At 38.4% G+C, this 27,686-nt stretch overlaps 1 protein-coding gene across 1 annotated transcript in view; it reads left to right on the forward strand.

Moving 5' to 3' along the window:
- The window catches only part of LOC131057971 (uncharacterized), an 85,556-nt gene extending 58,793 nt beyond the window's left edge, over positions 1–26,763 (forward strand). Inside the window, exon 2 of the mRNA XM_057992047.2 lies at positions 26,087–26,763. Within this exon, the coding sequence (XP_057848030.2) occupies positions 26,087–26,575 (489 nt within the window). The 3' untranslated portion in view covers positions 26,576–26,763. The remainder of the gene's footprint in view (positions 1–26,086) is intronic.
- The last annotated feature ends 923 nt before the right edge of the window (positions 26,764–27,686 follow it).

Consider the following 27,686-nt stretch of genomic DNA (forward strand, 5'->3'; position numbering starts at 1 on the left):
GAGTTAGAAGCAATTTTATTTTGTAGCAAGATTGAGTTTTGAAGAGAGGAATTCAAGCAATTGTTGTACATGATGACTTGGAAATCAATAAAATATTGAAGTTATGGTGTTTTGTTGCAACTTTTTTGGTTATCTTCATGGTTGTTTAATCTACTTGAATCATGCTCAATCAAAGTAGAGTGTTAATTTGAAGGACATTGTGTGAGACTTGATCTTTGGTAGGATTCGTAATCCAAACCACTAGCTTCTTGCTGATTGTAGGAACGCCTTGCGTGGTCGACTGGAGAATACTTTGAGTCCTTTAGCCTTCAATCATTATTGTATCTTGGATATGTACCTTTGTGGTAGTGTCTTTGATCTTTGATGCATTGAATATCATTTTGTTACCTTAGAAGATCGCATCAATTTCAATAGAGTTGTTACCTTATGGCAAAATTGAAATTGGTTGAATCTTGCCAAGTCTTGTCTACACGAAGTCATTCTTAGGGTTAAATTAGATTAAAACCTCTTTCAAACCCTACTCTTTTGTTATTTTTGAAAAGTTTCTTTAGTTTAGTAAAATCTTGAACTTTCGGAATGTGTAAGACCCCTTGAAGGAAACAGCAAATCACATCATACTGCTGGAAGCTTGTCCACACGTAGAGACCCTACTAACAGAACCTTGGAGTCTTCCTAACTGATCCTTTATACGAATCTTCAGCAGTTAGAGACTATTTTCTCAAGAGAGGATAAGATGCCTATTGGTATTTTATTCTGTGTATGATGGTGTATAAAATACACGTCAACACGTCCCCTCGTCAGAAATGTCTCGGGGACGGGGGGCGGGGACGCGACGTCCCCCGCCATCTCGCCACCCAAGCGCCGCCGGGACGCGGAGACGTCTCCGCGTCTACCAGGGAGACGTGGAGACGTCTCCTTGGGAGACATCTGGGCATCTCCTCGTCCTTCGAGAGACGTGCAAACGTCTCTCCAGGGACGGGGAGACGCTTAGACGTCTCCTGTCGCCCCCACAAATATGCAATGTTTAAAATTAAAATTTTAAAAAAAAAGTGACTTTTTAAGTTTTTTGAGGGTTAAGGGGTAACTCTAATTGGACGTGGGCCAATAAATAACACCCGACGCCTGTAGAAAATAATAAAAGTATTTTTTGGCCTCGCGGGGTGCTGCCCCTCGACCCCGCAAGGGGCGATGCCCCTTGACCCCAACTTGGGGACTTGGGGGCGCTGCCCCCAAACCCCCATTGAAAAATATAGTGGGAAACTGCGCCGATAAAAGTAGGGAAAATCTAACCTCCGAGTCTGATTAGGCTCCATATAACAACACAACTTAGAAATCTTGGTATTTAGATTTAGTATTTTAAATTTCCTATAGTCTCATTTGAAATGTAATTCTTATACTGTCATACATCTTTTCAAAACTAGTTTTTCAAGTACTATATGTATATGTATAACTATATCAGCACCACCACCCCGCCACCCCCCCCGCCGCCGTCCCCCCGCCGTCCCCAAACTTAGGCCCTTGGTCCCCCCGTCTCGGAAATGCGTCCCCGCGTCCCCCCTTCCCCAACGCTCGTGGAACACTGATTTTGGGGTTGTCTTCATATTTTTCTAGGTCAGCCGAATTTTTTTTTTCTTGAAATTTGTGCTAGCCCTATTTCTTTTTTTTGAATTCTGTACTTGCATCTGCCTCTGTTTTTGCACTAGGATTCGAATTTTTTGAATTCCATGCCAGCACCTCTTCTCATTTTTTCGTTTTCTGTGCATTGGGAAACGTGCAAGAAGGCGTCATTGACCAACTTAAGGTTGGAAGGTAGTCAGCGATTTAATGGGAAAAATTATAACACCTGGAAGCAGCGCATGTTGACTATTTTTGAATATCGCCGCCTGGATAATCTTGTTTTGGACATGGAGTCCCGTCCTCAAACACCTGGAGCTAACTAGGACAAGTTTGATGACCGCAATCGAGAAGCTGTTATGCTTCTCAAGCTCTTTGTTACAGATGACCAACTACCTCAGATTCCTTCTGGCAAGTCAGCTGCAGAAATGTGGAAGCATTTGAAGGAGTTGCATGAGACATCCGACAAGAGTCGAGCCTTTTTTCTGAAGAATCAACTGTTCTCCATTATGATGGATGAACGCATGTCCTTATGGGAGCATCTTACAAAGATTAAGGACATTCGAGATCAGCTCGAAGCTATTGGTCGGAAAATGGAGGAAGAGGATATGGTAGTCATCACTCTGAAAAGTCTACCAAAACTGTATGAGCACTTTATAGAGACTCTCAACATTACTTCTACTAATGTTGATCTGAAATTTCCAGAGTTATGCACCAAATTTCTGCAGCAGGGTCGTTGGAAACAACAGTTTGGTAGCTGTGCTACTTCAGCCTCCTCAGAACATGCCTTTGCTGCCAAATCCTTTCACAAGGATAAAGGCAAATCCCAGTCATCCCAGTCCTTTTAGTAGAAGGGCTCTTCTCAGTCTCAGGATGGTTCCAAGAAAAAGAAGGTGCAATGCAATTACTGTCACAAATTTGGTCATAAGATTAACTTTATTTTGACAAAGGCGGCAAAATCATCCTTCCCCATATCTAGACCAAGCACAATATCTGGTTTTGATTCAATTCGCTGAAGATGGTTCTCGGTCCAAAACTCCAAGGGCAAATTATATAGATGAATCCAAAAGACCTCATCGGAAGAGGTTTTTAAAATGGGATTGAAAATCCGCTCCCATTTCTGCAAGTATACCTTCGCACCATCATGGATTGTTCTCCAGGATTTTGTCTCTCTTTTTTATTGCCAAATTCCACAAAGAAAAAGTGCTTGGGCAGAAAGTTGATATTGATCGCATTTTTCCATTCTTCTTTAACCCATGATCTTATCGCAGCCTTATTAGGGTTTCCTTCAATTACTCTCCCGATTACAACTGTCAGCAACACCATTTCTGCTTATTTTTCTGCGAAGAGTGACACATCTATATCTTGGATAATTGGAGGGGGTTGTTGGAATGCTCACCCATGGGGGGGGAACCCTTGTTTGTTGTCGAATTTGCCCTTAACTTCTTTGTAGATTTTCTGCGTTTGAGTGGTCGTTGTAGCCATGCCTTATTCTATTTTAGGGAAATGCGTTTAGCTCCAGTTGCAAATGGGGATGCTTTCTTGAAGATTCAAATTTGCTACTTTCTTTCCATTGAACTCTGTGCGATCAGACCGAGTCTCCTTTATGAGGTTCTGTCTGTTTGCCCAATTTCAGTCTGCCGATATACGCTCCATCTTTTTAACTAGGTCTTGTTGTTGTTATAGTAAGTTCGTTGTGTAATATTATGAGAGTAACCACTGTAAGCCTTGACATTCATTGACTGAAATACTGCTTTTTTCGTATGCTTCTAAGAAATCTGATTCTGCTGAGTAAGATCTTGCGTTTTCTTGGGACATCTGATCTAAACTGGATGTCAATGAGTCTCAATACTGAATAGTTGAAGTATCAATATAATTGGCAAGTTGTATTCCCATAATTTTTCCCCGTGTTTTCTTGTTATGCAGTAATAACTAACTCAGGAAGAGGGACCTTACGTTGGTATCAGAGGTAGACATCTTGCCAGCCTATGGATTGATTTTGTAATGCAGATATAACCCATGCAAGGGAGTGAAGAAATCATGAGTAACTGAGGTGAAAAGGCAGTTCTTCAGTTTGTCATTAGGTGTGAAAACATGAAGTTGTTTAGAGAGTTCCAATCCTCCATGAGAAAGTCCATGGTGGAAATAGTTCAGATCTTGAGAGAAATGAATCATCAATGGAATGACTCTGGACCAAACAGAGAATGGTAGAAGGGAGCAATTCAATCAATGATAAGGGTCTCAATCAACTCTCTTATAAAGATATCCCAGATTAAATTTTTGTACAGGGAAGAAGGTGGTCCATTCGAGGACAAGCAACAATTACAACTTCGCTCGAAAGATGAAATGGCAAGGTATCATGAAGATTATAATGCTTTAAGTCAAAAATTCATAATGGTTTATCTTTTGATGATTTCTATAGATTAATGGCAAAGAGGATCCCAAGACGAGAAAAATGAGTGTTGGTGAAGAAAGAGGAAAAGCCAGAGTCGAAACGAAAAGAAGTTGCTACGAAGGAGATTAATGAGTATGAGTCCAAGAATCCTGAAGAACAGTCAAACATTTCAAAAGACTGAGGAAGTTAAGGTGGATAAATCATTACTTGTTGAATACGAAGAGGTCAAGAGAGAAATAGGTATTCCAACCCATGAACTACCCATCAATCTACGAGGGGAGCCATTGCAGCAAGTAATTAATTTTCAGAGTCACTATGGTGAGGAGCATACAAGTAAGGAGAATGTCTTAGTTGATTCTGATGCTGATATTCTAAGTCATAAGGGTGATTGTGTTGGAGTAAGTCTCTCAAAAGGGTCTAACACTAAAGAAGGTAGTAACTCTAATTACCCCTATAATTTCAGGTCAAGGTATGGGGACAATATCACAGATCTATTTCAGTTTTTTTGACATGAAAAACTTCTGTATCTGGAAAATGTGAAGGAGTACAAAAACTCTTTTGTGCAAAATTGCCTATTGTTGACGTGTATTTTGTACACAATCATACACAGAATAAAATACCCAAAGGCATCTTATCCTCTCTTGAATAAAGTCTCTAACTGCTGAAGATATCGCAAGAAGGATCAGTTAGGGTGACTCCAATGTTCTTTTTAGTAGGGTCTCTACATGTGGATAAGCACCAGCGGTCGTTGTGATTGCTGTGTCATCAAGGGGCCTTACGTTTCTGAAGAATTTCCTAAACTAACAAGTTCTCAAAAAATATCAAAAGAGTAGGGTTTGCAAGAGATCTAGTCTAGTCTAACCCTAAGAATGACTCAATGTGAACGAGACTTGGCAAGATTCTACCAACTTCAATATTGCCATAAAATAACAACTCAATTGAAATTGATGCGATCTTCTAAGGTAACAAATGATTTTTCAATACATCAAAGATCAAGGACACTACCACGAAGGCACATATCCAAGATACAACAACGATTGAAGGTTTAAGCGATTCAAGTATCTCCAGTCGACCACGCAAGGCGTTCCTACAATCAGCAAGAAGCTAGTGGTTTGGAAAGTGAATCCTACCAAAGATCAAGTCCAACACTTTGTCCTTCAAATTAACACACTACTTTGATTGAGAATGATTCAAGAAAATGAACAACCATGAAGATAACCACAAGAATAGCAATAAAACACCATGACTTCAATATTTTATTGATCTCAAAGCCATCATGTACAACAATTGTTTGAAATTCCTTCCTCAAAGCTCAATCTTGCTACAAATCAAATTGCTAATCTCTAATATCTCTCTAATTCTCTAATACATCATTATTACAAAATGAAAGAAGTGAGGGTATAAATAGCATCCTCAATTACAATGAACGGTTCAGATCGAAAGAAGATCAATGGCCAAGATTATGACACCTAAACCCTAATTAGGGTTTATTACAAATAGCCTCCCTTTTACTGAACAATATTAAATGCATAGCCAAATATTAAATTTGGCACAAAAATCTAGGAGACATAGACCAATGACAATTAAGGTGCCATGTCATCTATAACAACCTCTCATCTAGAATCTTATTCCCTTTCCAATGCTCCTTTTTAGCATATGCAATGAATCTGGAGACGATTCCTTCGATCTTAGCAATTGGAATCTCGGGAAGATTCCTCATTCTTTCTTCCAAGTGGATGACCTGATCAAATGCCTTGAGAAGAGCAGCGTCCCATCCAGGTTCAAGTTCTTTGGTCTTCTCAATCAGGAGCATGGTAGCAAACATCTGGTCTCGTTGCTCATCTGTGATAACATTAGCATCCTTGCAAAAAATGACCTTGACTCTATCCTCCAATTCCTGCAAATCCACATCTGTCTCAACCTCGATCCTTCTGCCAAGAATGGTACGTAGTACCTCAAACACTCTGTCCTGGATCGGGTGGATGACCTCCTCAACATGATTGTATCTAGTACTGATGTCCTCGAAGAGAACTTCCTTCATCTGGAGTAAGGTTGACCACTGAAGTAAACTATGAGGTCCTCCATCCATTATCCTTTCTTGCGTCAAGACCTTCCTTGATGTTTGTCTGATTACTTGCAAGACAGGAATGATAACATCTTTAGTATGAGCAAAGGCGGCTACCGTTATCATCAAGTTGTGGATGATCTCAAGAACCTGGATAGCCCTATGAATAGTCTGCATCATCCTTGTTGCAAATTCCATAGCAACTGTATGAGATTTGTCGATCCATGAGCTCATAAGCTGGACCAAACTCTTGACTCTCTCTGCCTCACCAATTGATTGAAGGGGAAGTGCCTGTACGGGTGATCTTGCTGGATCCTGACGTCCTAAAGGTTGATTGAGATGGCTGAAATATGTTCTCCATGCACCGACCTCTCTCTCAAGCTTTCTATTTTTCTCCATTTCTTCCCTAAGCTTGTCTTTCAATGCCTCAAATGAATCGGTGGCATCATCTAGTGTCTGCTCGGCTGTAAGTGGACCAAGCTCAAATGTCTCTACATCATATTCTTCTGCGAGGATCTCACCTTCATACTTGTCTACGGCCGGTGTAGCTATCTGCAATTTCCTGGATCCAGTCTCATCTCTAATCATCTTGGACATCTTAGTGGCTTTCCTCTTCTCTGTCACTTCTTGGGAATGTCCAACAAGGCTCTCCAAATCAATCACATTGTCCTCGTCCTCGATCACAATTACCTTCGTTAGTCTTTCCTTTAACCAATCTGGGATGGCAGATCTTGTTTCTTTAACCTGTATCTCCTTAGGCAATTCTCCTTCTCTGGGAGGAGACGTTACTTCGTTATCTTCCCTATCTTCATGCAACTCATTATCTTGGAGAGATCCACCTGGTGACTTTCGAGGTGCATGTCCTTCTTTATCGTTCTGTACCATTGATTCCATAGACTCCTCTATCTCAAATGTCCTCTTCTCTTGTCGAGAAGATGTGCCGGATGAACGATCTCGGTTGGCCTCCTGCTTCTTCTTGGAAGATTCTCTTTTCTCAGGTCTCTCTTTCCTCTTCGAGCCTCTTGGATGGAGATTGCCTTCACTTGCGCTTCGAAGGTTGCCTTCGCTTGCATTTCTAGGATTAGGATTACCCTCACTTACACTTGCCCCACCTTCAGCTGGTCTCTCCTCCAAGGTGAAAGTCATAGCTATGCCCTGTTCTCTCAACTTCTGATGTTGCACATCAACCCATCTGCGAGTACAAGACAAGACTGAAGCCATCAAAGCATCTAGATCCACAACTTCGGGCTCATTCCAATCTAACCTTACTGATTTGCTTTCTCGATCATAGGATGATTGGAGATGTCTGCCACTGTCCTGAGCTTGGTCGGCCACTCTGTAAATCTTGCATTTCCTGATGAAATCCAAAGGCAATCTAGAATGCATCTTTCTTTTCACTTCAAGATCATCTAAGAGATTCATCATAAAATCTTCTATCTGAAACTCATGCTTATATTTTCTACCGACTGTCTCCTCTATATATCCATATGGATCAAAGCTCTCTCTCAAGGCAAAGAATGAAAATGAATACAAAGCTAACTCCTTCTCTGCGCCATCCATGGCTAGAGCATTAGGACATACCTCAACTGAATTGCCTAATATGATAGGTACAGGAACTCCATTTCCATGTCTGTGTCTGAATGCCTTCGCATAAGCTGCCAACTGTCTAGTTACTTCAAGTAACACTATTCTATCTGTCGGATATCTCGGCAACATGTATGGAGGTGAAGGACATCCATGAACTCTAATATAAGTAAATTTCGGGAATTGGATGAACCAAGCACCGTACCTCTTTACTAGCTCTTGTGCATCCTGTGATAGCCTATTGTGAATCTCGCCTTGCAACGTCCTTGTGATGTTCATCGTGAAGGTATCATTAACTAACTTGTAGTTACTTCCTGGCGGATGATGCAAGTGAACATAGGAATCACAAACCCTGACCTCGCTGGGTCCTCTTCCAATCACTCCTCTGTGAGGTAGTCCTGCGTACTCAAAGCTCCTGATCAAGGCATATATGACGTATGAACTCATGTGGAAGGACTTGGTAGCCTTCAGTCTCCTTAATTGTACATCCAAGCAATGGCTAATCATTCTAGCCCAATGAATTGTTCCTTTTCCCTGAACTATCACTTGGATGAAGTAGAACATCCATTTCTCGAAATAGAAGGCTTGAGGAGCTCCTGTGACTCGGTTGAGCATTGTTATCAAATCTCTGTACTCTTCCTGGAAATCGATCCTATGTGGTGTGTTCGGGATCTTGCTCAGGCGAGGACGACTCTTGAGTAACCAGTTCTTGTTGATGATGCTTAAGCAAGCATCTGGATCATCTTCGTACATGGACTTGGCTCCTTCTATGCTTTTGTAGACCATATCTCTGTGCGCTGGAAGATGGAAAGCCTCACTTATAGCTTCCTCTGAAAGGTAAGCCAAAGTGTTTCCCTCGTTGGACATGATCGTTCTGGACTGCGGATCATAATGGCGAGCACACTCGATCATCAACTCATGGCACTGGACTGCTGGAAGGAAGCCGGCCGCCTTAATGATGCCACTTTCAATTATCCTCCTGGCGACAGGGGATGGCTTGCCAATGTAAGGGACCTCTCGAAACTTCTTCGTACTGAAGTTGCCCAAGTTGGTATCTCCAATGTTGCTCCACTTAGACACGATCTTGGTCTCCAGTTCTTCGTTCTTTTGATCTTCCTTCATAAGAGCTGGACGACTGGTGGATGCTCCCGCCTTCGGGGTCGCCATTGTAATACCTACACAACATTTCATAATAAGTAATAGATTTTGCAATGTATAACTATAGATTAAAGATTAAATTTAGGAAACTTCATGATAAGTCTTTGAGTTATCATTTCCTAAATACGATCGAGCTACTGAAATTTCAAAATTTCAAAATTCAAAATTCAAGGCTATGACGATCAAAATTCAAAATTAAGACAAGGGATCTTCGCCATACCTCTCTTAAGAGCTAACTCTAAAAATGCAAAATAAGGCAATTCGCCTAGGCAAAAATCGAAGCTTTGATGTATCAATGTGATCCTCTTCTAGAAAAGGCGTCTTCCTTGTCAATTCCACCACCTTGGAGTCTTCAACGTGATGATGGCAAATTCGCTCCACCACAAACCAAGTTTGCACTACCTTTGATGAAATTTTGCATCTCCTTGATGAAATTCGCACTTCTTCCTTGGCTTCTCCAAATCGCATGCAAAGGAATGTTTAAATGATGATTTGAAAATGCAATAATTCACCTCCTTATATAAGCGCTTACCCTCTTAATCTCCCCTAGGCCGACTTTTGGAAAATAAAGCAATTAAAAAACAAATTTTAATAAAAAATAGGGGCCGACTTTATAAAATATAAAAAATAAAATCCAAGCGCTCACCCTTTTTATTTAATTAATTAATTAATTAATTAATTGCCTTGGTAATTAATTTTTTCGATTTTCTAAAAGGCAAAATTAATTAATAAATGTTCATGCACTATTTTTAAATGCTAATTTTAATTGGATATTTCAAATTTTATCGATTTTTAGCATTTAATATAATTCAAAAATTCATTGGCGCCAAAATTTGGGAGATGTAAAGAGGTACAAACCACATCGCCCTGGTCCCTGACTGAGGGACAGGAGCGATTCTTCATTTTGGTCTTGATTTTCTCGCCTTTTACGTTCAAAACCACTTCCTCTACGTTGAAACTGGCATCTTCGTTGGGAATCCTGAACTTGATTGATTCAATGTTGTAAATGAATGCCCTTTAGATCATTTTCGCCCTGGTCCCTGGCTGAGGGACAGGAGCGAACTTTGCATTTACCCCTTGGCCTTTATCTTCTAAGTTGCCAAATTGATTCGTGAGGTAGGCAATGATCTCCTTGTTTGTTTCGCACACGCCAAACTCCCACTTTGCAAAGCAAATTTGTCCTTCAAGTGGTTTTCGCCCTGGTCCTTGACTGGAGGACAGGAGCGAACTTTAGTTTCTAGCTCAAATTTGTGATCTTTTAACATTCACTTCTTGTTTATCACCTTTCAAATGACATTTTCAACCTTGTGCGACCTTGTGCGTCTTTGCCTTGACGTGGTTTTTTGAAAGAAATGGCCAATTTAGTGAATATCGCCCTGGTCCTTGACTGAAGGACAGGGGCGAACTTTGGTCTATAGTGCAAATCCTCCATCATATTGATATCAATTTGTCTTCAAGGCGTAAAATGACGTCCTTTATTCCTTCTTGAACACTTGAAACGAACGTGGCCTTCAAAATTTAAGCATACTTAGAGATTTCGCTCTGGTCCCTAGGAGAGGGACAGGAGCGAACTTAGGTAATTTCATCACATTTGGCAGTCTTTGCAACTTCATTCTTCGTTGAGGCGTTCCAAACATCATTGCCTCCTTGTACCTTGACTTGGAGTGACTTAAACTTGGAGGGAAATGTTAGATGACCTTGATTTCGCCTTGGTCCCTGGCTGAGGGACAGGAGCGAACTTGCACTTGTAGGCTCAATCACATTTTGCCAATGCTTAAAACTATCTTTAATGGACTCGTCATGCTCCCTTTCATTCACCTTTGACATGGAATTTGTTTTATCTTGGTGAGAAATTCTCCTTAGGAAGAAATCGCTCTGGTCCCTGGCTGAGGGATAGGAGTGCCTAGGACAACATGGACTTCACTTGGCGTTTTTGTAATCTTCAAATTATCTTCAATGGGTTCGTTACGCCTCCTTTGCTTGCCCCAAACTTAAAACTTACTTGATCTTTGCCCAAAACTTGCCTTATAAGAAAAATCGCTCTGGTCCCTGGGAGAGGGACGGGAGCTATCACTAAAATCCGTCCTGGTCCTTGGGAGAGGGACAGGAGCGATTTTGCTTCTATGGTCAATTTCCCTTATGATGGCAGTTTCAAGTTATATTCAACTGATAAACTGTATTTCCTTTGTTCTTCTCAAATCGCGAAATCGTTCAAATCTTGCAAGGGCAAGGAAATTTTGGATTTTAAGCTCCGGTCCTTCAGTGAGGGACAGGAGCGATTTTTGTTCCTGGCACATTTCCTTGTTTGCGAATTTCTTCAAATTATATTCAATGGAAAGAACATGCCTCCCTTTATCTCTTCCAATCCAAAATTCGTCTTGATCCTGCAAGGACAGTAAAATTTTGAGAAACAAGCTCCAGTCCTTCAGTGAGGGACAGGAGCGATTTTTATCCTTGAGGGTAAATGTTCATCTTTTCGTTACAAATGACTAAGTCCTGGCGTTCCATCACGTTTATTCCATCCTTCCATCACGTCCTTAATGCTTAAGTCTGATCAAAATGAGGTCAAATGGTCTAGACAAGACATTTCGCCCTGGTCCCTGACTGAGGGACAGGAGCGATTTGGCCTCAAACTCCATAAATTTGCCACTTAGAGTCTCAAAAAATCTTCCAAATCTTTCAATTTGCGTTCAACTGTATCTCCTGGCAACCCTGCATAAGACAAATGAAACAAATTAATAAATAGTATGCATAAAATATCATTTTCGCCCTGGTCCCTGGTTGAGGGACAGGAGCGAACTTGCTTCCCTAGGCCAAAATATCATGATTTTAAGGCTTTAACCACTTGGCAAGGCAAAAATAAGACTTTTCCAATGCCCGGAATTGATTATTAAAATTTTCAAAATTTGGTCAAAAATTCACTCGGACAAAATTTCTTAATTCCCTCATTAACACTTAGGCAAAATTTGGACTTGCGTTTAAAATTTCCGACTGAACCTAGACAGACTCACTTGACCCCTGACGAATTCACCTCATTTCAAAATTGCATCCTACGGGAGGAAGCTCAAAAATCATTCAAAATGGACTGGACTCTGGCTTGAAAACACTAAAACGGAAACCCTAAGGCTTGACCCTAGTCCAGACGACTGACTCACTAACCCAAAACCCTAAAAAAACAGAGAGAAGAACAAGGCAAAACGAGCAAGAAAAGGGGTTCCCCATTTTAATGGGGCAATGTGTGAAATGGTCACAACACCTATACACTTTGATACGGGATCTGGGAGATCCTCTATCTCTGATGAAGGATATTTAGAAATTTGATTTTGCCTCCTTATCTCTTGCAGCATTTACAGAGGAGTTAACCTATGCATTCAAAGGTAATGTGTAAGCGCAGTGGTCTTTTTTCACCGATACTGGAAGTTTGGCAACTAGCTTATCAAGCTGAGTTCCAAGATGCCATGAATATGAAGTAATCCAAACAGCATCTTTAGCTAAAGAATCTAAATCAGATGAAAGGAAATTTTATACTTTTTCTGGAATAAAGACATTACAACTTTGTACAAAGACGAGGAGATAGACAAGCATGGATGCGAAGTGTGCCACAAAAGGAACACTTCATAGCGAATGGATTTATTTAGTTGCCTTGAGAAAGTCTCAGTGAACAACAATTTCAAGAGAAGTATGGAGAAATAACATCTCTGATTGGAAGGATAAGCTGGCTGTTTGCAGAAAAGAATTGTGAGTTTGACCAAGAGGGTTTGTCTTTCCTAGTTGTAGACAAAGATTTTAATGGTCTCTTGCAGAAGAGGGCATAGTGGTTGGAACTTGGAACTACAAATGATGTTGAATTCTGAGCATATCCCTACATATTACAACAAGAGTGAACTGGTCAATGAAGGTATGCCATCTATTCATAAACAAGAAGAAGAAAGGTGTGAAGTCAAGAATATTTTATGTTAGGAAAATGGAAGACAAAATTTATGTGTGATGGGAACTTATGCTAATACTTTAAGAAGTGAGCACAAAAGGTTTTCAATTGCCATCATTCCAATATCTGTTTCTGGGTGTTTCACTTCATTCAACCAGAATTTCTTTCAGTAGGATTCACATGGAAGTATGATGGGTGCTCTTCAAGTTTGGGAAATGACAATACAAATGACCAAATAGCAAGGTTGGAGTATAAATTTATAACATTGAACACGGAATGGGTCATTATTTAGCAAAAGGACTTGAGGGAGGAGTCAATGCAAGTGTTATATGACAGAATTTCTCCATGGAACAAGAGCATGTTTGGAACTTTGCATTCTTTGTCTGAGTCATTTTCATATAGTGAAATTGACAGTAGCTATACTCAATGTGAACAATGTGTACACAAAAACCCTTACTCTTTGTATATGAAAGGACCACATGAAATGATATGGTTTCATACATTGAATATTCAAGATGTTTTAGACTTGAAATTGAGGTCTCCTGAAGTTGAAGCTTTCAGTTGGCAATACTGGAATTGGTATAGTAACTAAGCTCAGAAGCATGTGTGATCAACTTGTCACTGCTGCTAATCATGTGCCTAAGCTATGTTTCTTGGAAGTCAGACCAGTAACTTTGACTGAGCTTCTAGATACTATAAAACAATGTTTTATTAATTATGTTAAACTGAAGGCTTCAGCATGCTCAACCTTTATGGAGCAGCCTAAAAGGATTGTTGGACATCAAATTCAAAATGTTGTTTCTGTGGATAGAAACATCTGCACAACTTGTGCAAGGTTTGAACTAAATCCTCTGCTGTGGCAACCATGACACAATTTAATATAGATGGTATCAAAGGAAATATAAGGACTGCTTTTGCTAGGACTGTTTGCAAGGGCACCCATAGGGTGAATTGGAGGAATAGAGAAATAGTCAGTTTCCTTGCCATATAGAAGACAGGGTGAAAATGTGAGGGAGTTTAAGCAAGCGCACTGTAGAGATGATGATATTGCACTAATAGATGCAGCTATGAGGGTTCCCCCTTGAGAAAAAAGATCCTCTATGGTAGAGATATTATAGTATCTACAGTGACAACTGGGACATTTGGAGACCACTAGCTCAAGTGAAGTAGAGAGAACTGACTTGCAGTCATGGAGACTTCTGGGAGAAAATGATCGGCTCAAGGGGCAACTAACTAAAGAGAGAAAGGTATCAATCTTATTAGTTTCATTGTAGAAATTCTTGACCTTAATGATACAGAGAGAAATTATGGATGTACCAAATAAAGTATGGATCTGACTACCACTCACATAGGACAGTGAATGAAATCTTAAAAAGACAACATTTTTTTTCATTCCAAAATATGGGCAGAAATGTTGTTTAATCAATTCCAAGATCAACTTGAGAAAGTATTGACTCAAGAATCTGATGAAGATGCAAAGGTTTACCTCTATTGTGCCATGGCAATGGACATGGTATTGTCATCTACTAAACATACAAAAAGCACTGAAGATGACCATGCATGTGTGCAGCTTCCCTGTTATGATTCCTCATTAGGAAAGACAGATTCTTGTGTGAATTTTAAATTTCTTTGAGCTTTTTCATAAGCTTCTTGGGCCTCCTTGTTCCATGTAAAATCACCCTTCCTAGTTAAATTTGTCAATGGGGAAGTTAATTTTGAAAACTCTTTAGCAAATTTTTTATAATAACTCCAGAGTCCTAGAAATCCCCTTAGATGAGTTAAAGTCCTTGGTCATGGCCAATTTATTATTGCCTCGATCTTTCCTTCATCCACATTAACTCCTTGGGCGCTGATTTTGTGCCCCAAAAACAAAATTTCATCCATCCCAAGTTCACATTTGGATGCTTTGACAAATAATGATTGTTGCTCAAGGATCCCGAATACTTCATCAATATGTCTCAAGTGATCTGCCAAGTTTTATTGTAAATTAATATATCTTCAAAGAATACCAAAAGAAATTTCCTTAATTGTTTGCTAAATATGTTGTGATTCATGCAAGATTGAAATGTGGCTGGGGCAATTCAAAATGCCCAAAGTGACACCTAAAGGCTATTTTAGGAACATCCTCTCTTCTCATTATTTGATGATATCTAGAACATAAGTCGATCTTAGAAAAGTATTTTGCACCATGAAGCTCATCTATTAGTTCATCAACCCAATGGATGAGGTAGCGGTTCTTGATAGTTTTTAATATTAAGAGCCCTATAATCCATGCACATCCTCATAGTGCCATCTTTCTTCTTTATCAATACTACGGAAAAAGAAAAAGGGCTAGAGCTATGCTGTATATAACCCGTCTCAAGTAACTCCTCAATTGTTCTTTCAATTTCTTCTTTATATCTTTTTGCATGGCAATAAGATGTGGTAATTACTGGTTTTGCTCCACCTAGTTCAATGGTGTGCCAAAATCCCTTCTTAGGAGGTAATCTCGGTGGAATATTGTCAAAAACTATCTTATGCTTGTCTAAGATAGTTTAGTCTTACCTCCTATGGACAAAGATCTATCAAGGATCATACATTGTGTTGCGCACTATACTTGCCCATGTCTAAAAGCTCTTTCCATCCTTTTTGATGGCACTACTCTTGGAGATCCATTTGATAGGCCTTGGTAGAATTACTTCCTTGCCATTATGTTGGAAACATAGTTCCATCTTTTGAAAATCTTGATAATATCTACCTAAGGAATGTAACCATTGAATGCACAAAACCACATACATATCTCCCATATTCACTATATAGAAATCTTTACTTATTTGATGTTTCCTCTAGGTAATGCCTAGTTGCTGAATTCTTTGTGTGCAACGGGCTGTGAATCCATTTGCCATGACTACCTTGAAACCTTCAAAATTTTGAGCTTTTAACTTCATCCTTTTATCAAACCTTCATGAATGAAATTATGGGTAGCACCACTATCTGCTAAGACAATTGCTTTTTGTCTTTGTAAAACACTACAAATTTTAAAGGGGTGATACTTGGGTGCTCCTGAAAGTGTGGCCAATGTACCACTTGCAAACTCTTCATCATCTTGTTTCCTCTTCTTTCTTTTGGGTTCAAATTCCCTCTCCTCAAATTCATCATTTGTTATTGCTTTTGAGTTGTGTACTTGTCCCCTTTTTGAACATTGATGACTTGGTTCCAGTTTTTCCTTACAATTAAAACACAACGCTTTCTTTTAAAGCTCTTTCTTGGATTCCTCTGTTATGTTGGATTGAGGAGGCGATGCCTTTGGTTACCAATTTCTCTTGTAAGAAGGTTGCTTATGCGACCCCGGTGGTATATTCTTTAAATAGCGCTTGTCCGTAGTTGTTGTAACTTCTAACCTTAATGCTTTTTGGATTGCATCTTGTAGGAATGTAGGATCAAGAGCGCCCAGCAAGCCATAGAGTGACTCGGTAACACCATGCACCATGACTAAAATTCTTTGAAATTTTGCCATATAATCCTTCATTGAACCTTGTTGCTTTAATTGTGTCAACTCATTGAAATTTCTTCCAGGATGCTTCTGATCAAATTGGTCTTAAGTTTTTGTGTAAATTTGTCATATGTTGCCATGTTTGATGCCCTTGAGTGGCAATTCCACGGTGCCACCAATTGTGTGCAATCCTCTCTTAGTGTAGAATGACAAATTTAATAGCATCTTCTTCCATCATGGGGCTACGAGAAGAAAAATTGTCTAGTTTTTGGATCCATATTTGTGCAGTGACCTTTCTCGATCCATCAAAAATAAGGAAGAGCCATCTTACTCACTCTTTGTCATAAATATTTGCTGGGCTGCCTTCTCTCTCTTCTTGAGATATTTCTTGTTCTTGAATCACAATATTCTCTAAATGGAATGTCTTCTAAGGTCAGGTTCAATTCTTGAATATTCTTCTACACACTCATCAAGGTCATTTGCTGCCATGTTAGGTTCTTCTTCTTCTCTTGGCTGCTTTTCTCTAGATAAGACTGTAGGCCTTGTTAATCTAGGTGATGATCTTAATGGAGTTCTAGTATTATTTTTGGAATGGTTGGAATTAACATCTCTTCCATTAGTTTGGTTAGGCCTAAGAGTATTCATTGTATTGTTCATGTTTTGAAGTGTTTGGAGAAACAATTGTGTTGTCTTCTCTTGTTGCTTCGTAAAAGTCCTCAATTCATTTCCTAGATTAATGTCATGATCACCCATTTAATTACCTTTAACTGGTTGCTACTTCCCTCTAGTTTCCTCTTTTCTCTTTCCAAGGTCCGTTGAGCTCTTTGGCTTGATCTGTAGGCTGGCAAGATCAATGCTTTGATACCAATCGTAATGTTCGTATTGGGGATATTCCTGATATCTATGCCCACAAACAATATTAATCACTAAAAACTGATATTAGAAATATTAAAGATCAAGAAATCATGATAATACTCAAATCAATACATCATACCATTGTTTATATTCAGTTCAATAATTCATAGCATATTCCTTGCAGCCAATCACATCGTGAATTCCTTTGAAAGCTTGCAAATGGCAATTATGAAGATTGATCGTCCATGACTTGCTGAGAGTATGAAAGGTGGGCTGTCCTTCCATCTCTGTCACCTTAGAGGTTTGACAGCTCCTTGATCAAGCCCAAGAGTATGTAAGGTTGTTCGTCCTTCCAACTCTTGTTCAATTGGATAAGAGCATGAAAGGGGCACCATCTTTTCACCTCTCACAGACTTGGAAGGGATTTCATCCTTCTTATTTGCAAGACACTTCCACAAATTCAAACTGATTTTTCAAGGAATTTGCTAGATTATTGCTAATGCTAAGGACCTCTTGATGAATTAAAAAGATTATTCTCAAATGATTGCAACAAATTATTTTCTGCTTTGGTTTTTATAATCTGAATTAATTGTACTTGTGGTCAATTGATGTCTGAATTGATTTCTCATTGGTCCCTCCACAAATGGATTGTACTCCTTATAACTACGAGTGAGAGGGATTCATACCTCTTCCTTTTGCAAGGGACACCTCTTTTCATATGCGCTGCTTGAAATATGTTTTGTCTATTTGCTAATCATCATATTCTCTTAGTCAGCCTTCTTGCTATCCTTCATTTCGTCATGTAGTTTAATTTGCAATATGCCTGCGATCTGATAATTATACTCTCTTGGTCAGCACTCTCTTTAAATAAATCACTAATAATTATAAATCTTGGTCAGCCTAAATATAACTTCATCACCTAGGCTTTATTTAAAAAGGTTGTGAATCCTTGGCAAGCACATGACATTGTACCATGGAAAGAGCTTAAATAATTGATTTGAGACTACCTTGTTGTGACGTTTTCACACATCGCCCCATCGCAAATGTGGACCCCCGACTTTTTTTGTTTTCTAGGTTGGTAGAGTCTTGACTATTAGCCTTTGCGTCGAGGAGGGGTAGTCTCTCAAAGGCTAGTATGAGACCATTCATCTAGTCATTATCTTTGAAATAGCAAAAATCTGAGATGAAATGTTGAGTCGAGCGTGGAAGGTCAAGTAAGGTGTCATTTTGAGCAAGATTAGAAGAAAGAGGTTTGATGAGTGAAACCCCTGGATGAAATTCCACTAGATATTGAATGATTTCCTTTGCCATCCAAGAGGTTTGATGGCACTTGACTAAGAGGCAGGATGCTAAGGTGAAAATTTGGTTAAGTACATGAAGATTTCCTTTGCTCCCTAGGAGGAGTGAACTTCACTTCCTTTGCTCCTTTGCTGGAGCAAACTTGACTTCCATTACCCAAGTCTTGGAGTAAATTTCTTCCTTTTCCATCAAAGAGGGTTAATTGCACTTTATTGAGAGGTAGGTCGCATGATAAGATTTGGCTAAGTGTATGAAAACTTCCATTGCTCCTTCCTAGGAGCGAATTCCACTTCCATTGCTCCTTCCACTTCCATTGCTCCTTCCTAGGAGCGAAATCTGCTTCCTTTGCTCCTTCTTAGGAGTGAACTTTCCTCCCCAAGCCTTCTAAGGCATCTAAAGTTCCATTTAGTCATCATCTGATGTCTTTGTTCGAGCAATGAACTCAATCCTCTATCAGCAATTGTGAATTGGGCTAAGTACAAGGTCATTTCCTTTGCTCCCTCTCAGGAGCAAACTTGACTTCCTTTGCTTCCTGTCAGGAGCAATTTTCACTTCCTTTGCTCCTTCCTAAGAGCGATTTGGACTTCCTTTGCATATTTAAGGGCAATGAACAAACCTAAAGCCTTCAACATCGTTTTGATCATAAAAAGGATCAAATTCTTGGAGATTTTTTTGGACAAAGGAAAGGATGGAGATGGTAATATGAAGTGACTTCCTTTGCTCCCATTTAGGAGCAAAATTTACTTCCATTGCTCCCTCTCAGGAGCGAACCTACCTTCCGTTGCTCTTTCATGAGAGCGAAGTTGCTTCTAAGCCCTTCCTTGAAGGTAATTTAATGCATCTAAGTTGATGACAAGAGGTAAATTGATGAAACCAAGCTAAGGGGTGAATTTGAGGATTACTTCCATTGCTTCCTGATTGGAGCAAATTATACTTCCATTACTCCTCAATTGGAGTGAACTTCTCTTCCTTTGCTCCTTCATGAGAGCAAAGTCACCTCCAAGGCATTCATTGAGGATAATTCTACGTTACCCCAAGTTTCCGAGACGGGGGGATGGGGGGACGAGTTTCCGGGACGGCAAATTTTTTTGCCAAATTTGGGGATGGGGGGGGGGCACGGCAATATAAAATATAGGGAAAATTTAAAATATATAGGAAAATTCTAAATGGTCATATGAAAACATGGATAAAGCATGCATCTATATATTATATTCATACGAAAACATGGATATAGCATGTGTATGGTACTATGAAAACATTTTAGAATGCAAACATCGAACATACAACATTATCAATAGACTCAATACTCAATATGCACTCATAATTCAGAATTTCAATTCATTCACATTGTCAATATGCATATCATAATAGATATTAAAGAAATAACATACAAAATGCCCAAAGGCTACATTGCTGCCATATTGTTTCATTGTCAATTGCGATATGGAAATCAAAATAGTACTAAGTAAATACTAAAAAGCAAAGCATAATATTTATTATTTAATTTATTTTCTACTTATAAATTTTAAAATTTATAATATGAATTAATTTAAAATTATAAATATTTGATATGAATTAATAAATTTAATGTTGCCTTTTAATTTTTGATAGAGGGCCCATGTTAGAAAAATATAGATAGTCGTATTTTAAATAATTTTTAATAACTATTTTGAAAAATTTGAATTGATAGAGGACCCATGTTAGAAAAATTAAAAAAAATTGAAAATACGACTTTTTAAAATCTTTTTAATATTTTTCCCTAGCCCTAGATGTGGGGGACGGCTGGGACGTCCCCAATCCATCCCCAACCGTCCCCGGGACGTATGGACGTCCCCCACAACTAGGGAAGCCGTCCCCTCGTTTCGGGGACATCCCCTCAAAATTCTGACAATTTGGGGACGGGGGGGGACGTCTCCTAGCCGTCCCCAAGTCCCCAAAACGTCCCCGGGACTGGGACGAGGGTTTTCAGGTAGGGGACGCCTCCTCGGGTTTTGTAGGGATAATTTAATGACTTTTGCAAATGGAGACTAAAAAACCCTGAGGCATGATTGATAAAAAAGTGACAAGTTGATAAAAAAGCAATTAAGAGCAGGTTGGATGGTGATTTGAAGTTGACTTCCATTGCTCCCTCTTAGGAGTGAAAATCATTTCCTTTGCTCCTTAGTTGGAGCGAATCTTACTTCCATTGCTCCTCTTTAGAAGTGAACTTCCCTCCATTGCATCCTAAAAGGTGAGTTAATGAACTTTGACGCATGGAGAACAAACCTTGAGCATTTCCTATAGTTCACCTTGCATATTGGCATGGCATGAGCAAGTGAAGGGATCAGATTGATGGAGATTTTGATAAAGAGATGCCGGAGATGGTGATTGGAGCGAATTGCATTTCCATTGCTCCCTCCTAGAAACGAAATTCATTTCCTTTGATCCATCATTAGAGAAAATTACACTTTCAGAGCTAAGAAGACACATCTTCTCCCTTGCACGCTTATAAAGGATAATCCAAAATCAGTCATTTGTCCACTTGAAGCAAGCATATTCCTTCCCTATAGATGCAACTATCAGACTTGCAACACATAAAATAAGAGATCATATCAAATTAAGAGGGTATATAAGAGTGTTCTTAATACCCTTTCTGTTTATTTTGCAGGGTTTATTAATGAAAAGGATGAAGATGCGGACTAAAAGAAACATCAAGAACACTTCAAAAGCATGGAAGAAGACTTAGAATGTTGGTAGGACGAAGGACTTGAAACATCTCGACAACTGCAACACAAGGCAAGCATAACAACAAATGGAGCAGGATACCTTCAAAGGTTTCATTCTATCATGGTGACATGAAGAGGTCAAAGGAGTGTAAAGGGAGAAATCATACAACTATCTCAAGGCCGGATAAGCAAGCAAAGATGGAGGAATGACTCGACCATATCAATGCTTCCCATCATCATCACCACATTGAGCGAGCTTGGAATGCTGAGTATCAAGAGATATTGTTCAATACTCATTCATGATGATGATGCAAAGCTACAAGTACAAATTGAGGTGGCATCCTCTTCACCATTCCAACAATCAGAAGGTTCCGCATCAACATGTCCTGATTCAATAAACCAAGCTCATACATGGGGGCACAAACTCCAATGTACCTACCCCCACTAACTATTGGTCAAATATTCTAAAGAGGACACGTGTCCAAATGTTGTAATTATTTCATTGGCTAAGAAAAGTTTGTTGTAACAAACCCTAATTAGGGTTTCATTGTAAAATCTTGGCCATTGATCTGAAATCAATCCTGGCCACTCATTGTAAAGAGAGCATTATAAAAGGCTCACTCTTCTCATTTGTAAAGGGGAATAAATAGTTTAGAAATAGTGAATAGGAAGTTAATAGCAAATAGTAGATAGCAGCTTGAGTAGACTAGAAGGAGAAGGCATAAATTGTTGCCAAAGTTGTAAATAAACTTCCTTTTCATTGAAGCTATGGTGGAATGTGTTGTTTCTTTACAAGTGCATGGTTTCTTGTTGGATCTTCATGGTAGATGATGAGTAATTAGATGAATGAAAGGAGTTGTGAATGGTTAATGATGAAATTCGTTTATCCACACCACTATCAATTTGTTGATTGTAAGTTTGCCTGTGGAATTCTCAATTAGCTTGTCTTCAATTGCTATTCACAATTAGCTTAACTTCAATTGGTATTCACACTTGGATAAGCATTGCCTTGATGATGTCTTTGTTGTTGATAGTAATTTCAACATCACGTGCGTACCTTAGGAGATTGCACTAGCTTTGTAGAGTTGTTCATTGATGGCGAAGCAAAGCTTGATTGAAATTCATTTAATTGTTCATTGTCTCTTGCATTCTTAGGAGTAGCGTAGTCTTCCTAGAACCCTATGCCTTTTGCCCTTTTTTTATTCTCCAATCAAGCAGATAGAATCTAAGTTCTAGCAATTCGAGCATTCAATTATTCAACATAAGACCCCTTGAAGAAACAACAATCACGACGACCAATTGTGTTTATCCACAAGTCGTGACCCGACATTAGGAATTTTGGAATCTTCCAATTGATCACATAGTTTAGCATTTGGGAAGATTTTGTTCAAGAGAGGATAAGATACCTTGGTATTTTATTCTGTGTTCACATGTGCCTAAAAAACACATCAACATACCCAATGCCCTAACGAGACAAAATGTCCATTTAATGTTTCCTACCTATGATTTGCTGAGGAAACCTTGAAGAAATATGGTGATTCTTTGATGGTGAACCATGTCCGGGCGGCCTGCGCTCCTTGATTTCTAGTTCTATGCTAAAAATCAAGGCAAAAACCTGATTAAATAATGATTTTTTCATGTGTTTAGGGTTTCACAATGGATTGGTGGAGAGAATGCATTTCCAAGGTGATTTTTTTGTGATTTTTACATGACTTAAATTGTTGAAATTTTTCGAAATCGTAGGTGATTAAATAATGATTTTTGGGTGTTGAAATAGCAGCAGCGGCTGTCTTTTTTTTTAAATCACGATTTTTGTGACTTTTTAAGGATTTATGCTTCTTTTTTTTGAATTCGTTTTCACATAAGAGGAGCCAAGTGGTGTAACAAAAGCTTGATGGTGAGTATTAATGGCAGCCTTTAGTTTTGTGTGTTTATGGACATTTTCATGCATCATCGAGTCAAAGAGGATCATCGTGAGAGTGAATTGTATGTTTTGTTTTGGCAGTTTCATTTGACAAGTACATGATTCAAACTCTATGGCATGGTGATACTTGAACATTTAGGTTTGCAATTACTTGTAGGCAAGCAATTTTTAGACAAATAATTAATAATATTATTTTGAGTTGGGCCCATTAATTTCTGATTTTGGGGGCAACTTAATAATATTTAAATTAAAATTAAAGCCATGTTAAACATTAGTATTAAAATAAAATGTATTTTTAAATACTTAAAATAATAATGAAACTAAGTTGTTGAACTGGGTACAAGCACGAGTATTTGGGTATGGTACACCAACATGAAAATACTTTTCTGGGAGTTGGGTATATTTGGGTGCAATCGTACAAAATAAAAATATGCCCCCAATCAGATGCCTTGGTTGCTACATGATCATGATCAAGACCCTATCGACCAACCCTCCTTTGAGTGAGTGTGGCCCCGGGGACTCGATTAAATCAACTGCCAATAATTCCTTCATTTTATATTTATATATTAAAACATAATTATATTAATTATAAATTTATGTATGTATTTATGTATTATATACTAGGGCATAAGCATAAAACTTCTCTTTAGAAGACAATATTTGGAGCATTTCATAATTCACCAAGTGCTTGGTATAACCAATGCATTCATCAACACCTACCCCACGATAGTGTAAACAATCCTCTATTCAATATCTCATTGATCAAGATTTATTTTGTTTCTTTCCTTGTTAATCACGAAAATGCAAACAAATTGAAAATTGAGCATCATTTAGGGTTTCAAACAAACGAAATGCATCAAAATTTTTCCCTACCGTTGGAATTGTCATGAAAATGCCATGCTAGAGATGGATTTGCTAGGGTTTGTTAGATGTTTATTTGAAATAATTTGAACAGAAAAATTGTGAAACCAACCTGAATCTGCAAGCACATCATCTCAAAATCTGATTTGGGACATTTTGTACGTTGGATCGTCATGATTTTCTACTGATTTGGAAACCTACTAATAAAATAAAATTTATTTTTAAATACGTGGAGGGAAATCCAAGGGCCTGATTTGTAAAGGTATATCAAGAAGGTGCCTATCTTCATTTCGTTAACAAGATTCATTTTGACATTCTCATTTGGAATTGCAAATTTGAGTTGGCATCCAAGGACAGATACTCTTGGCTATTTTCAGAGGTTTAGGAGGATGAAAACCCTCTTGAATCTTCATTTCTGGATTTGAGGACAAAAACCATCACATCCACCTAGGACATCCTGACATGGAGGTTGCATTGGAGCGAAATTGGACAAGTTTATGCGAGTTTCTAGCAGTTTGGTGATTGAGATTTGCAAGGAAATATTTTATAATGTCAAAAAGGTTCATCATTGCCAACTTTCAGTCATTAATTGTTGTTTCATACCCTTCTGTACTATTCCTGGGCATTTTATACATCATTTTAGCATTTGAAGGCTTAATTGGCTTCATAGACCCCGGAGGACAGTTTCGGCTGCTTTGCAGCACTTTCCAGCAATTATTTTCCTTTTAGTCATCTTCTGCTGCTGGACACCTCCAGCAGCTTCCCACACCATCCATTTTGGCACTCTTGGTGGCCATACATTCATTTGTGCTTGCCATAACCATCTGCACAGATCTGTACCGCCCATATCTGCCACAAAAAACAGAGTTTTCAGCTCTTCTAATCTACCCACTACACAGCTGTACGACCTCCTAGTGAGTGATTTTAAATAGTAAAACAAAACCCTAGAGATGTATTTAGTCAGTTGATTAAATTTGTAAATTTCCAGATTGCTGCAATAATTAAGACTAGGATTTCCAGGGTTGCAAATTGGCTTAAATGGTGTGATTATTTGCATGTTGCATTCAGTACAATTCAGATCTGGTTTTGCAAATGATGTCATCAGCATTGAAGTTGGTTCCAGTTTTCTGTAATATTGTAAATTTTCAATAAATTGCAAAAAACAGAAATACCAAGGTGCTTGTGTGTTGGGGACGTTACAAATGATGAGACAAATTTTCATCCTTCGACCTTAATGCTTCAATTGCATCAGGATCAAGAATGTCTTACCCAAGCACATCATTCTATTCCATTTTATTGAGCAAAAGTGTTTACCCATAAGAAAAATTATCATGATGCATGTTTGTTTCATGTCTGAGGTACTAAATAGTCACACCTGAAGCAAATTGCACATTTGTGCAAACATATGACACTGAGCATCATCATAAACTGCAATATTTCCGCTTCAGAAAAACATTTCCAGTGATGCAAAAATTCCTTTAAAATTTTTCTTACACGCAAATTTCTATTCAAGGATCTGAAATTGACAAGGGCATTCATGTATTGTCAATTCCTTTACGGTGAGCCTTGATCAGATTCAAGGTCTGCAAGCAACAAGGTGTGAATTGTAACATAATGTTTTGGCTCACAAATAAGTTAAATTTTTACAGAAAAAAATATTATATTTACAAGTAGAAGTTGATGCTAGGGTTTACTATCTAGAATGAAGTGCCATACCAATGGAAGAGAAACTTTATTCAGAGTTTTCATATCCAAGCACCAGTACATAATATTGATCTTTTAAGATCACAATTGTTCTTCAATGCACCAATTCTTCTCTGCTGCTACACTACCCATAGATCTACAAGGAGATTTTATAGTGACGACCTCATTTCCTTGACACTGGATAATCCAGTACTTTTTTAAAGATACAAGAACAAAACCTGTAGATCATGAAGATCAAAGGACTCATTGCCATCCTCTATGCCATGGCTATGTTCATAGATTCATACTGTAAAGGACTTTGCATCACCATTATTTTCAAGTTCCTTCAGAAAATTTTCTCTAAAAATTATTTTCTGTAAAATGATTGCCTTTCTGCATGTAAAATGTACTGCATGAGTACGCGTGGAAAACTGATCCTACTTCAAGATTGAAAACATGTAAGCCTGATCTAAATGTCTCTGAAAAAAAGGCTACAATAATTGATTTTGTTGCTGATACTAGTTGGGTCATTGCTTTGTGAAGCGTGTTGATGCAGAGGAAAAAGAAGAAGCTGAAAATCATGGTACAAGAACAAACATGAAGGCAGAGCTACAAGAACAAGAGAAACCACCTAGAAAGGCTGCATCCGTCTTCAGTAATGATGAGTGGAAAGATCTTTCTTATAGTACAAGATGTTCAGAAGTAGCCTCCTCAACTACTGAAAATAATACTAGAGGTATTTCTGATAGTAATTTAACTGAAAAGGAAAGTTTGACATTAATGATGCAATGCCAAAAAAATACTTTTTCTAGCCCTCCAGGAAAGCCAGATGATATTGCACAAAACATGCTTGATCTTCTATTGGGTCCATCACTAATGTGCTCTCAAAATGAAGATAAAAAACCCAAACTTCTCTTGGAGGAGTTGAATTCTGTTACTAATGTCACTGAAGCTGACCATAGAACTGAAGAAGCTCCCATCTTTAAAAAGAAAAGCAGTCTGAGGGACAAGGTAACTATGCTTTTAAGTTGACATTTAATTGACATGCGTGTATGTAATCCTCTTCCCCACAGTATTGCTTATATGTGCAGATAGAAAGCTCATTGAATATCAATATGATCATATGTACAAACCTATGATCATGTCCAAATGTAGCATATGTACAAACCTTTTTACTAATCAATTTTAGGTGGTTTGTCTATTTCCGTAAAGGAAAATTAGATATGTGTAAAGCATTTTGCTCTGTACAACAGTTATACTAAGATTTGGTCTTTTGCAATGCTTAAGCTTTAAAATGAACCAGTCCTGTGTGGAGCAACCGGTGCCCATTATTCTGCCAAATAACACTATGCATAAACCTATTATAATTTCTACACTTACATGCACAGCTTCTTTTTAAATTCTGTAGATAGAGCGGCTTAGTAACAACTATTTAGCAGGGGGCAAGTTATTGTTCTTATTGTTTTAAATAATGTAAGGTTTGTTTGGGACGAGCTTTAAATGTCAATACAAAAATAAAATAATTTGTTTTCCTTTTTAAATATTTTGAAATTTATTAAAAAACTCCTTTTAATTAAATAATTAATTGAAAAAGTTATATGATTTTTTTATTTTTATTTTAATGGTAAGCACTACTGAAAGGGGGTAGGTCCCTTTTATTAATTTGCAAAATAGGTTTGCTTTATGGATAGTGATGTGGGAAGAAACTGATCCTGACACCAAGATCTAGCACCTTACTGACTTTTGCCTGAGAAAATAGTATTTAGTTTCGCTTCGATGAGTTGGATCTGCTCAGACATATCACCCTTTTCCATATCCAGCTTGAACTTTGACTAGGCAGATCGCATGATGGCCGTGGCTATTCTGGCTCCAAAACGGACCTCTTGTAAAGCGTGATAGCGACGTGTTAGTCAATCGCAGCCATGATAGAGATTTTTATAGATAGTCTATAATCTTCGAGCTTTGTATCTTCTCGATATTCCCAATTCCCTGCTTCATCTAATTCGACTAACGGAAGCATTCCGCTTCATGAGTCCTCCCAAAATATAACATTTCTTCCATTATTTATCTTCCATTATTTATCTTCCATGTTAAGTGATTTGTTATTAAACATCTGCTCTCCCATAAGAACCGCCAAATAGTC

This window comes from Cryptomeria japonica, chromosome 7 (assembly GCF_030272615.1).
Source record: "Cryptomeria japonica chromosome 7, Sugi_1.0, whole genome shotgun sequence".
Lineage (NCBI taxonomy): Eukaryota > Viridiplantae > Streptophyta > Pinopsida > Cupressales > Cupressaceae > Cryptomeria > Cryptomeria japonica.